This window comes from Monodon monoceros, unplaced genomic scaffold (assembly GCF_005190385.1).
Source record: "Monodon monoceros isolate NGI ecotype Baffin Bay Population unplaced genomic scaffold, NGI_Narwhal_1 Super_Scaffold_7, whole genome shotgun sequence".
NCBI lineage: Eukaryota > Metazoa > Chordata > Mammalia > Artiodactyla > Monodontidae > Monodon > Monodon monoceros.
In genome coordinates this window covers 71,139,968-71,153,630 of record NW_021703784.1, presented here as the reverse complement: position 1 = coordinate 71,153,630, position 13,663 = coordinate 71,139,968, and the positions used below count along the sequence as shown (strand labels likewise).

Below are 13,663 nucleotides of genomic sequence, written 5' to 3'. Positions count from 1 at the left end.
CACTAGTCATGGGGCCCCTTCCTGAATGAACATCCCAAGATTGTTAGTCCTAGACTCCACTGTCCAACTCTTCCTGTGGCTGCCTGGGCACAAAGTCTCCCAACGGGCATTTGAGTCCAGCACCCAAACGCTGTGTGACTCACACATTCTGTGAGTAGGGATGGAAGCAACTAACTTGCAGACTGAGCCAGCTCATCTCCCAAGTCCACTGCTCAGCCAAATTTCCAACCCTGACATTCACCCACCTTGCATATCCTCAACCACTTCCCTGGCACAGTGAGAGAGGAAAAAAGAATAATCTGGTGATACCCTTGATCTGGCGAGGATAATGGTAATCAAATTTTATTAACTGCTTATGAGGTGTCAGGTCCTGCACCGAATACTTTACTTGCATCATCTCATTTAATTCTCACAAAATCCCTCTTAGGTATACATAACATAGGAGGGAACTGAGATTTAAGGAGATTAAATGATTTGGCCAAGATCTCACAGCTAGGAGGTGGCAGAACCAAGGATTTAGACCAGGCCTTTCTGACGTGATACTACATTTTAGCCAATCTAGATGCTTGGAGTAACCAAGTATAAATATGAAAGCATCTCACTTTGCCCAGGACAGGACTGATTTACACCTGTATCCCTGTGCAGTTCTTCATAGTACCCCCTTTCACTCTCAGAAGTGTCCCGGCTTGGATGATAAATTATACAGTCGCCTACTTATAATGCCTCCCTGAGAGGTGATAATAATGATAATAATTATTATTAAACCACCATGTCACATTTGCAGTAAAGCCCTACTTAACCACTCTACATTAAAGAGAGACCTCTCCCACCCTCCCTATCCTTCTTCTTACTTTGCTGTATTTTTCTCCATAGCATTCATCAACGTAAAAATACAGATTTTGCTTACCATCTCCACTAAAATATAAGTTCCATGCAGGCAAAAATGGCTTTTTGTTTACTCGTGTATCCCCGTTTGTAGTAGACGTTTCATAAATATTTGTCGAATGAATGAATGCATCATCGTCATTGGAACAACAGCGAACATTTATTGAGCATTTACTATGTGCTAGGTGCTGCTCAAAATACATATATTTTATCAAACAACCCCAAGTTTGGAAGAGTTATCCTCATCATTTTATAGATGAAGAAATGAAGCCTCAGAGAGATGAAGCGATACCCTCCAAGGGCACACAGACTGTTGGTGGCAGAGCTGGGAGAGGAGTGAAGCTGACCGTCTACACAACCAACCACCACTCTAAGTCTGACAGCAGAGACACAGCACACACACAAGCAGCACAAGGATTCAGGGCAGTATGGGGTCAAAGGCGGGTTAGCACTACTGCCTGTCAGAGATCCCCAGAGAGTGTGTGGTCAGGCAGGGCTTCTTAGGAGAAAGGGGACTTCATCTGAGCTTTGGAGGATGGGATAGAACATGGACAGATGGAAGAAGTATTTAGTCCCAGGGAGCAGTGAAAGCGGAAAATCACAGGGCTGACCATGCTGATCAGAACAAGCAACTTCTATCTGGAGGCCCTGCAGAGCAAGATTTAAAACACTGCTGTCAGGACTTTCCTGGTGGGTCAGTGGTTAAGACACCACGCTTCCAACGCAGGGGGTGCAGGTTCAATCCCTGGTCGGGGAACTAAGATCCCACATGCTGCACGGTGTGGCCAAAAAATAAAAATAAATAAATTAATTAAATTAAAACAAAAACAAAAACACTGCCGTCACCTAGAGAGCCTTGAATGCCATGGAGGAGTTGAGCTTCATCCACTAGTAAGCAGGATCCCGCAAGAGGTTTCCTACCAGGAAACACATAGTGAGCAGTCTGCATTCCTGAAACTTCACCTTGGTAACAAGGCCAGAGGAGTTGGCAGGAGCTACAGCTGTGGACCAAGACTCCCCCTGGAGCCTCTGCAGATACACATCCTCTTAAAAGCCCAGGGCACATACTTGAGCTGGTAAATCCCTGTTTAAAGCACACTCCTTCCCACAGATTTGTGTTTTGGGTCCTATCATTTCCTTTGAGCATGCTGCCCTTCTCTACTATGACAAAGATGATGCAGGCGCTAACCCTTGTCCCCCACCACAGTGTTCTAAATGGATGTAATGAGTATCTGTGGTGGCAAGGACCATCCTCTCCTAACCCCCAGCCATCCCAAACATCTCCATCATACCTTCTTATTACCCTGTTTAAACACTATCTGTCAACTTATTCTATCCTCGCCCCTCTTTTCACGGCCTCTCCACCTCCCTGGCTGCTACTCCTATAACACGAGAGCCAGCACATCTGCAACATCTGAGTCAAAATGAACAACCCTTGGGAACAGCCTCGTGTCACGCAGCCAGGAATCCTAGGCTCGCAGCTAGATGGATGACGGCAGTCTGGTCCACATATCCTGGAGAGCCCAGACACCCTGAAGAAAAGCTTAGCCACATGCCTTCTGGGTGATTGGCATTTTATGACAGAAACCAGAAACAAAACCAAAAAACATACGTATTTTGCCGGCTCCACACAAAAACAATGGCAAAAGTAATGCGAGCACTACTGGGTCACCAGAGGGACCAATTATAAATCTCTACATCCATATCAACACCGAAATGAAGGATAATGTGTTACCTTAAAATGTCATCCTAAGGAAGTCACTAATTTCAGCGGTTTTCTTTCCTCCCCTCCCAATATCCATTTCTTTATTTTCTCAATAATTAACCAGAGCCAAAACCTTCCTTACATGCTTTGGTTTCAATTCTGAAAAGTCTATCAAGGCTATGATGGCTCATTACCTATAGCAGAAATGCATACTGAAACGTTCCTGTATATTTCAACCTGGTTTCTCCAGGAAAGGATGGAATTTCCTGCTCTGGAGACTTTTGGAATGAACAGAAAAGACATGATGACTTCAGTACCTGGAATATGGTAAAAATCTATGCCAGTTACAATTAGTGGAAAGCAGGAGAAAGTTCTAGAATTTTCTGAGAGTTGAAATTGCTGATATTTTCCAGGAGAAGAAGGGAATACCTTCAGGTGAGTGGTCAACGAGCTTTATCCGGAAAAAAAGCAAAAGTTGTCACTTTTCTATGCACAGAAAGACAAATAAGAGCGGAAGGACCACGGCATTTTAAACACAGAAGCTGGTCGTACATGGGCTCTGCAGTGTCCATGGCATCCTTGCCTTTGGGAGGAAGCAGTATAACTGCAGAAAGGCAGACAGGGCCCTTTAACCCACTGACCTCTTTTAATCTGCTTGTTAGCTTGGCTGTGGGCAGGACCAAGGGGCCCGTGATCAATGGCTCTCTGGGGAAAGGTCAAAGGTCAGAGGCACATTCCCTCATCATCATTATTCTCAATTATTCTTTGTTCAGAGCTACTTTCTCCCCCATTTTGAGGAAGGGCCCCATAAGTGTTTTCCAGGACACTGAAGGGCAATGACCCAACCCAGCCCCTCTCACTGTGTTTCCTTTCCTCTTCACCTCGCTCACTTCACCTCCCTGGCCAAAGAGGATAATAGTGGGTAGCAACTCACAGAGAGGCCCCTCACAGGGAGAAAGCCCGGAGGTAAGCACAGGCCTGTACACAGCACATTCACACATACCTAGCTCAGCAGAAGGCCCCACTGGTCCCCAGGATGCACCCACAGTTTTATGACAGGGCAATTCAAGGCACAGACTTTGCCATCAGACAAGGCAGAGGTTCTACAAGTTACTAACCCTGGAATGTTAGGCAAGTCACTTACCTCTCTAAGCTTTAATTTCCTCATCTGAGCAATGGGGATAACAGTAGTTTCTCCTTCATAGGGTTATGGCAGGGATGAAACGGAATGAAGCTCAAAGTAAAGGATCAAAGCTCAAAGTAAAGTAGCTATTAAGATGATGAACATTCATTACATGATTATTTTAGCAGTACTATTATTTCTATATTTCCTTGATGATAAATGTAAAGTATTGTCATTGCACAGAATTTGAAATATAAGCAAAAGTATAGACCAAAAATAATCCTTGATAATCTCCCCCCAGAACTGAGCACTGTTAACAGTGGGAATATTTCTGTTGAGTGTTTCCTCTGTGCACAGAGACATGCACCCACTACTGGACCACCTTGTAATCACAGGAGCAACCGTCCGCCACTTGTCAACTCATTGCTGGGCCCTGAGTTCAAAGCCTGCAGCACACTTCTTTCTAATTCTCACGGTAACCCTGTGAGGCACTGTGGTACCCCTTTACAGATGAGCAAAGCAAGGCTGAAGAGGTTATGCAGCCAGGTCACATGGCTAGCTGCTCCTGAACAGAGCTGTGACTGTGGGCCTCTCTAGCTGGTGTGCCTGCCTCTCTGCCTGAGGACAGGCTGCAAGGGTGGCCGCCCCACCCTGCTTTTCCTCTCCCCATTTGATGGCTCTGCCACTTCTCAGAGGACACTACTAGATGCTCCAGAAGTGGCCTCATTTTCTTCTCCTTGCCCTGCCCAAGTTGAAAGAATCTAAAAGAAGGGAAGTGAGAAGGGGGGTGATAAGGATGTCAGAACCATCTACATCATGCTCTAGGCCTGTGCTTACCCCCTCTCAGTGGGTGCTTCAGGCTTGAGCAGTCACCTCCTCTCACTTTTATCAAAGGCTCTGTGACCCTGTCAGATGGGATTTGAACAGAGAAGGATTTATCAGCTACTGCCTTCTACCCTAGGTGGGCAGGTGCCTTTCTGACATCCCCCTGCAGAGATAATACATAAAGATGCAAGTTCTGCCTCTAATTACTCTTAGCCTTATTTTGATCCAATTAACCTTAAAATAGAACACGAAGCAAAACCTTTGGTTCCAGTATTCAATCAGAACGGTGAATTTGCAAGCTGTGGGTTAACTGACTTCATGTTTATTGAACTGCATCAGTGATAAAAGTTCAGGCACCCACCTCTGGCCCCAGGCCCCATTCTGGAATGGTTATTCACACACAATTGACTTCCAAGATGTTCCCAGAGAGCTCCTTCCTACAGAGGGCCACTAATGACTCAAAGGTAAAAAAGGTTTGTTTTCCTCAAGCTCATTAGGAGAAAAAACCATTCACCCAAGAGCACAATGGAGAGCAGGACATTTACCTTTGAAGAAGATAACAATAATAACAACTACTGTTGTTCCCATTTTTAGGTACCCATATATCAGACTCGGCCCTGGATCCTGTTTCTATATTCTCATTTCATCTTTTCAGAACCTGGGAAAGAGGGCTATAAAACCGTCTTTTACAGAAGAGGAAAACTGACTCGGAGGCTAGCAAGTGACAAGGCTGGAATTCAAACTGAGAATCACCTGAGAGCGAAGTCTTTCGCAAGGAGCATGGCCTCCCACCACGAAAGGGCTCTGCACAGAGGAAACAGACAACATAACTGGTAAATCAAACAGTACATGATGAAACCAAAGACAGACTAATGAGGTGTCAACTAATGATGTGTCCCTGGTTTCTGGGATTCTGCGAAAAAGCTGAGGCCCATCCTTGAGGGTAGCAGAGGCTCTCTGAATGTCAAGACGCAGTCAGCTGTTCCTGCCTGGGAAGGTAGCTGCCGCCTCCCCCAGTGCTCCCAGGTTGTTTGAGCGCCTCTGGCCCCTCCCCCACCTGGCACCGGAGTACTTTGGTCAGACCACAACTACCTTGGGTGGTCCTCACAGTTCATTCGAAAAGTGAGACTCATATTGGGGAATGCTCCCTCCATAGGCTTAAAGGGAGGCTGTATTGGAGCAGTGAGGACATCCCAGCCCTTACCATAGCCACCTGCCACCAAGCTCTAGAAAACCATCCCCTGGGATACTCCACGTTTTCCCTGCCTGGGAAATAACTCTTTTTCTTCTTTTTTTCTTGAGAGTATTTAGGTCCGGCAGCCTGACACTACCCAGTCCAGGCCAGGACCCAACTTTCCTCGGCTGTATCTTAAAGTAGCATCTCAGGTGTAGCTTGGAGAGAAAATGTGTGAAACTTTGGGCTCTCCCACAACAGTCTGGTTGGAGAAGGATTTCAGGAAAGGATTAGGGAACTGGAGTCCTGGCACAGTGCAGCAAAGGTGCATAACATCTGCTAATGTCACAGCATATTAAACGAAGTTGTAAAACAGTAGCTTAAAGTTAGACAGGCCAAACACAACACAAGAAGTATGAAAAGCAAGGTGCCATTTTTCCAACAAATAAGTTCATTATATGAAGAACCAGCTTAGATTGATTTAGCATCTTGGTATCCACTGCAGCTGCTATGACTTTTTTTTTTCTTTTTGGTAGCATCTTTAAAGAGTTCACCCCATAAGTATCAATTCCAGTTTATTAATACCTATTCCTTATTGAATCCTTATCTTGGGTCAGAAACCTACAAATATAATTCCTTATCCTTGCACCCGCTCTACAAGGTGAAAACTTGCCCAGTTTACTGAGGAGGAAACTGATATCCAAGGGGGTAACTCACTTGGCCTCAGCGCTGACTGACTTCAATGGGGAATTAAGGTCCCCGCCAGCTGAAACCGTCAGATAAAAAACAAATCACAAAAGCAAAACCCAAAGAAGAGCCTTCCGATCACATTTTCTCCTTGTGATGGAGAAACAATTCAGACTTCCTGGGGCAGAGAGGAAAATGCCGCTGTCCTCTGCCGTCCCAGGAGTGATGGGCGGTTATTTTTGAAATCGGAGGAGAGAAAAAGTACCTGCAGCCTAGACGGTTCTTACAAGCTTGAAAAAAAACTAAGGCATTGTGAGAGGCGGGAGGAGAGGTCGCAGTGCATATTCAAGCTGGGCTCGCGTTTGTTTGCCCGAACAAGCCAAACCGCAATAGAGATCAACACTCGCGCGCATCCCCAAACTATCAAAACACAATGGGGGCGGGGTGGGGAGAGGGGGGCAGGCCATGCTGACTCGGGACCCGCATTGAGAGCTCCGACCTACGCGCAGGAGACAATCCCCAGCGTGTGCAACCCTAGAAAGCCCCAGGAATTCCTAGGTGGAAGGGTCTGGGAGATAATGCAGCCCATCCCACCCGCCTTCAATCGCTCACACACACATATACGCACATAGACTTTCCTGGCTTAAAAAACAAACAAACAAAAAAAACCCCTGAAATCTATTTTCAAAACAATAAGGGAAATACCAAGAACTGGATGCACTTCAGGGGCTTTCCATCACGGGAGACAGTTCCTAATGGGGCTGGGGGGTGGGGTGAGGAATAAAAAGTAGAGCAGTGCCCCGGGAGTGAGGGCTGCAGTCCACCCTTACCAGCTTCATGGTGGTGTTATTCTGGTCCCAGCGCCACAGCATCACGCTCATCTTACTTCAAGGAGAGGAGGGAAGGGAAAGAGGAAAAGGAAAAAAAGGGGGGAGGGGGCCGAAGCACCTGCCCGCGCGCCCGGCAGGTTGGGCAGCCCAGTCCGGAGTCGTCCTCTCCGACCCCGGCCCCTCCGGGCATCCCCGGCGCCCGCGGCCGCCTCGCCCCCGCCCGGGGCCGCTGCCGCGCGCTCGGGGACCCTCCTCAGGAGCCCGGCGCCCGCGCTGCCCGGCTCTAGTGCCTCCCTCGCTCGCTCCCAGCCGGCCTCCCCGCCTCCGCCAAATCAAACAACTCCCCCTGCGTCCGAGCACCCGCGCCTCGCAGCACGGGGGCCGCTGGGGCCGCGGCGGAGGGGGGTCGGGGCCGGCGGGCTCTCCGCCTCCTAGCCGGCCCGCGGGCTGCCCCGCGTGGCCCCCGGCGCTTCAACTGGCCGGCTCCCCATGGCGGGGGCGGGGGCCGGGGGGAGGGGAGGGGAAGGGGCAGAGGGGGTCGGAGGGGGGAGGTACTTAACTCTTTCGGGGAGGGCGTGGGTAGGCGGAGCCGACTAGGCAGAAATAGGGAAGGTCTGGTGGGCCGGGGGCTGCGGGAGCGCAGTCAGTGGCTCCTCGGTCCTCGTGACTCCTGAGCCCAGACACAGCCCGCGCCCCTAACCGAGTGTGCTCAGCTCCGTCTGCATTTTGTTTCTGCACCGAACTCATCCAAGTTGTCTGACAGTGGCGGCTCTGGGGCTGCCGACCCCGGAGCAGCTGGAGGTGAATGCACCATCGCCACCCCACTCCACCCCCTGCACCGCTCCCCACGCAACGCACACACCCGCGCCCGCCCACACGCCGCTTCCCCAGCAGCATTTATTTCCTGCTACGTGAAGGACGGGGCTCGAGTGTTTTCAAACACACCTGGCTGCTGCTGCCAACGAAAGGGCGTCCGTGGAGGGGAGGAGGAGAGGGCAGGCGGGGGCAGGCGACGACAGGCGGACAGAGGAAGAGGCTCTGTGGCCTTTGTTTCCTCTTCTGCCTTTCCCACCTGCCACGGGCTCTTTCTAGGGACCTGTCCCCTCCACCCTGTGCCCTCCTCTGAGACTTTGGGGGCTGGGCACTTCCACACCTTCCTGCCCACCCCTTGGTCTGGGTCTAGCACCCCCTAATCTGGCAGTGATCCTCCAGGGCTCCCCAGTAATTTTCAGTACCCTGAAAAGGCTCAGGAATCCTTCAGCTCCCCAAGGCAAGATGACACTAGCCACCCAGACCTCAGGGCTGTATCTGATTGGGGCCGCTCAGACATCTTGGGATGGAAATCCTGGCTCTCCCCTACTGATGGAGAGCTATGAGGAGAACTCATGCAATGGCCTTATTACACATTCATTTCAGTAGTCAAAACTGTACAAAATGACAGGAGGTGATAAAATGGGTCCTTATCTTTTCAAAGTGATCTTTAAAACATGCCAGTTAGATCAAAATGTTGCCCTACCCGACTGAAGCTTTCAGGATTTGGTTTCCCTTCGTAGTTGAAAAATCCTAACTCTTCTTCTATGGCCTACAACTTCATCTCCCAGGCTTTCCCTCGGACTTCTGTACTCCAGCAACAGTGGCATTCTTTCTTTTTCTCAAACACACGGAGGGGGAATTCCTTGGCAGTCCAGTGGTTAGGACTCAGCTTCCAATGCCGGGAGACCAGGTTTGATCCCTGGTGGGGAAGCTAAGATCCTGCAAGCTGCACTGAGAAAAAAACACATGGAAATCCTTCCCACCTCAGGACCTTTGCACCTGACAGCCTCGCTCCCTAGATCACAGTTTCCCCTAGACCTGACCATGGTCTCATTTTCATGTCACCTCCTCAGAGGGACTTTTGACTTTTCCTGTAGTGACCTTCTCCTTCCCACACTCTTCTATCTCATTACAGTCATCTTTCCTTCCTTGTTCTGCTCACTTTGTAAACTTAGCTAACTTGTATTCTTGTTTATTTTCTGCATCATCCCGTTGGGCTAGAAACTCCATGGTGTCCCCAAGTGCCCGGAACAGTGTATGGCTCAGAGTGGGAGCTCAGTAAATGTTTCCCAACTGAAAACTGTTGACAACTGTCCTATCTAAGTTCATGCAGCTTCCTCTGCAATGAGGACTGAGTCAGACCCAGGCAGCACATCCCACATCCTGCCAGAGGCCCTGACCTAGACTGAATGTCTGCAAGAGACCCTTTTATGTACATCTCCACACATATTTCTGGAGAATGTAATAAAGACAGTCACCTTTGCTCCTCCAGGGAAGGGGCACATCCTAGGGAAACACAGAAAGGGGAAAGCAGGTGTCATTTTAAAAAGTATATTCCATATTAAAATATACTTATGTATTGGAAAACAAGATTCTAAATAACTTTATTTTTCTTAAAATAAATCTTGACAAAATCGTATTGGCCAGAAAAGCAAAACACAAGCTCTCTACTGCACAAGCTGCACAAGCTCTCTACTGCAGTTTTAAGCCAGGGGTTCTTGGAGTCCAGAAACCTTCTGGTTATGAGAAAACGCTGTGACTGGACATCTGTGCATTTTCTGGGGAAACACGTATAGGTTTATCACATTCTCTAGGATACCCAGAACATTAAAAATCTACAGGTCTCCCGGAAGTCACTGAATGAGCATTTGGTTCCCAATCAAAATCTTTGTTGGTCAAAGATGGAAAACACCAGTCATGGTGCAAGGAGGAATTTGAGGGCTGGGGATTTTGAGAGGGCACCTGTCCCAGCTTTAATTAAGAGAATAAATCCTGTGGCCTTGCCTTTCAGGTCTCACACCCTTCAGACCACAGGTATGTTACCTTGTTTAGCAAATTCTCCTTGATCATCTACCATGATGCACTTACCTGGCTCTGTGCTGGGTATTGAGAATCAGAGGAGTTCCTCCCTGGTGTGTGTGTCTGTGTGTGTGTCTGTGTGTGTGTGTGTGTCTGTGTATGTGTGTGTGTGTCTACTGGAAGATGGACACATACACCACCAGTTGCAATGCAATGTGACAGGTGTTTCAGAAGAGGGCTATACAGTGTAAAGCTGGGCCAGAAAGAAAAAAAACCTATGAACAAGACCGGGAGGCATGGAAGAACTTCAGAGTGGTGACGCTGGCCTGCATCTGGAAGGATGAAGCCAGGCTGGACAAGAGGAGGCATGCATCCCCGGAAGATAGAATAGCACGTTCAAGGATGCAGAGAAGTGAAAAAGCATGGCAAGTTCTGTGTGGTCAGAATGTGGAGATGAAGTGGCAGGAAGTGGGGCAATTTGTTAGGCTGGAGCAGGCTAGGTCCCTATAAAGGGGATTCTACCCTTAATTCTTATAAATCAGGAGAGTGATTTGACCAAGTTCCCATTTTAGGAGGACCTCTCTATTAATAGCAAGAGGATGGCTTTGACAAGGTGGAGGCTGGAGGGACGGAGACCAGTTGGAAGGCTGTTGAAACCACACAAGGGAGACAGAATAAGGACCTGAGTGAGGAGACGTGTATAGAAAAGGAGACTGATGTCACCAGCAAGCCACAGATGCCATGAGTGGCTCCAAGGGGTAATGGCTGTGCATTCACCCAAGTAGGTGTCAGGACCCTGCAGATTTTCAGGGACAGACGTGGCTCCTTAAACCTCCTACTACACCTTGGAGCGCTGTTTCTCATTCACCAGGCTGCCTCTCCCAGCACCTTTCTTCTCCTTCTCATTTCTGTAATCTCCCATCAAGGCCTTCGATATGGGTTCAGAGAAAGAGATCAGCCTCTCCATGTGTAGGCCACATAGGACAGAGCCGGTGGGAACAAGGGTTGTGAAGACCTGCCCTGAAGTGCGGTCTGGTTCCTCCCAGCTGTCAGCCTCTTTTTTCAGCTCATGGCCTCTGACCCATCCCCTGGGCCTGACCATTCAGCGCTGACCCTTGCAGGTAGTAACACCCCCAGCTTGGCCCAGCTCCCTGAGCGTGAACTCTCTTATACTCTCATGGTAGCCACAAGGCAGGACTTCAGGTCCTAGTACTGGGCAACCTCTGGTGGTGCTGACCGCCCCCCACTCCCAGAGGCTGAATCTGCCCTTTGCTGACAGTGTCCTATGTTCCAGACCTTTCTATCCCCAGCACACAAAAGATCCATCCCACATCATCCAGCATTCGCTTATTCCCACGTCTATCTTCCTTCCTGTCTGCTTCTCTGAATTTTAGCCCAGCTTCAGTAGACATGTGATAAATATCTCCTAAATAAAAGTGGGAGTGTCCATCTTGCTCTTCAAGGCAGAATAAGGAGGGGAGGAGAGCCAGGCCAGAAAGCAGGGTTTGAGGCTTAGAATCCCAAAGCCCTGCTCCCCTGTGAACTTTCTTTCCCTTGCCTATAAACTGATGATCTGTGAAGCTCCTTTTCACTCTGAAATCCTGCAAGTCCAGCCCCTGTCTGATAAACTAATTTGTGTCCGACTGTTAATGGCTTAATGCGTTTCCCAGATAACGGATTTCAGTTTAACGGGGGTCTTCCACTCTCCCAGCCAAAGCAGTGACTAATAGGGGAAAGTTCAGATGCAGTGGGGGCAGGCCTGGGGAACAGCAAACAACATGGGCTCTTTGGACGGGCCTGAACGTGGGCTGGTGCCTTTCCACCCACGTGTGAGGCAGACTGTGGAGAGATGTCAGCTTTTACGTGGCACAAGGCTAACAAAGTTAAGACCAGAAGCGGTGTGCCACCCCAGAGGAAGGGATAAGCTAGTTAGCTTGACGTGGGGAGTCCACTATTTTTCCCCCAAATAACTGGGCTTGAACAGAAAAATGCCACAGAAGAGCTTAGCATCACCTGTCAAATGAAAAACCTAGCCATATTAGCAGCTATGTATTAAGCATGGCACAGGGCAACTTTCACTTACTCATCACAGCCCTGCTAAGAAAGGTCATTTTGCGGGTAAAGGCTCAGAGAGAGGGAGAGTGATTGGCTCTGTTCAACCATCTCAGAAGCCGCCAAACAGGTCAGCCTTCCTCACCCACTATCTCTGCAGTGTCTGTGTTATTGTCAAACTTCCTGCAGGAAATGAAAGTACAGAAATGCCATCCCTGGGATAATGAAGAGGACCTGTGAGCAGATATTTTTGCAAGGGGCTTTCAGACTTATTTTAAGTCTCCTTCCCACTCTGGTAGGGCCCTGCAATCTTGGATATGGAAAAAGAAGATGTATAAAAATTAAAATAAAAGGCTTGAAAAAGTACACAGCTGGCAGGCTTTTCAGGACTTGAGCATCAAAGTTAAGAAAAGCACTAAGCCTTCCTGGAGAAGAAATAACTCTTGTTGAAAGCCAGGGACAAGGAGAGTCTGAGCACAGGAGGTGCCGTCTCCCCTCTGCCAACCTCTGGGAAAGTGAGCCCCCTGCCTATAGGTCAGCCTGGGAATGCTGGGGTCTGCAGGGGGTCCAAGGCGATTGGGGGGGTTTGAAAGTAAGATGTATGGCTTTCAAGAGGGCAGACACAGCATCACAGTGACAAGTCCACAAATGAATGAATATGCCCCTAGAAAGGGTTGGGCTGGCTGGGCTAGCAAAGGATTTCTCTCCCCCCACACCTCCTTTCCTTTTCTCTTAAGATAAAGAATTATGTAAAGGCATCTCCCAGCACACATACTAAATATCACTGACTTTCTTGTATTCCCCCCGAACAGGGTTTAATTGGTCGCTTCCTGGCTCCCCACACAATTTACTTTCTTCCTTCCGGTGACGGGGTCAGGTGGTGGTAGAGAATTTCTGGGTGGAACAGGATCTCCCATCGCCCCTCCCAATGTACCTGTGAGCTGCTCACTCCCCAGGACTAGGCCACTCAAGGTCACACTGCCATGCTCTTGCCTAGGCTGTTCCCTCTGCTTAGAAGTGCTTTTCCTTCCATTCTCTGCTGGACGATATCATGTTGTTCTTTCAGGACCCAGAGCAAAACTAACTTAGTTGGTGAATTGCTCTTCAATCTCCCCCGCATCAGAACTATTTACACCCTCCTCTGTGGTCCCCAGTATTTTGTTTCTATCTTCTTGACGGCCTTTATAATAGTCCATCTTCTCTTGGAGTTTGAGGTTGGTATGTTTTATTTGCTGTTATGGGTATTAGTATTGATATTAATATTATTACCCCTAGATTATAAGTTGCTTAGAAACAGGTGCTCTACCTTATTCATCTTTGTACATGCAGAATAGTGCTTGGCTTATCATTGGTATAATTAAACACAATTAACAAATTCAGAATGTCAGGGCTATAGGGGGTTGAAAGATCATCCAGTCCCCCACCCCCACCCCCAACTTCCAGAAGAATCCCCGTATACAGCTCCTTCCACTGTAACATGAAAAATGTATGAAAAATAAACCCAACTGAATTGTGAGGCTGGAAGCACTGGGCATGATGGCATCTTGGGC

The 13,663-nt window shown here is 48.5% G+C and overlaps 1 protein-coding gene across 5 annotated transcripts in view; it reads right to left on the bottom strand.

Annotated features, from left to right (window-relative positions):
* Window positions 1-13,663, bottom strand: part of NAV2 (neuron navigator 2) — a 396,738-nt gene that overhangs the window by 323,411 nt on the left and 59,664 nt on the right. The window contains exon 1 of one of the 5 annotated variants that reach the window (XM_029208233.1): window positions 7,230-7,318. The exons of 3 other annotated variants lie outside the window; for them this stretch is intronic. In XM_029208233.1, coding sequence (XP_029064066.1) covers window positions 7,230-7,280 — 51 coding nt within the window. In that variant the 5' untranslated portion in view covers window positions 7,281-7,318. Of the gene's footprint in view, window positions 1-3,734; window positions 3,774-7,229; window positions 7,319-13,663 lie in introns of those variants that run through there. One more of the 5 variants, XM_029208234.1, reaches the window with a different exon arrangement.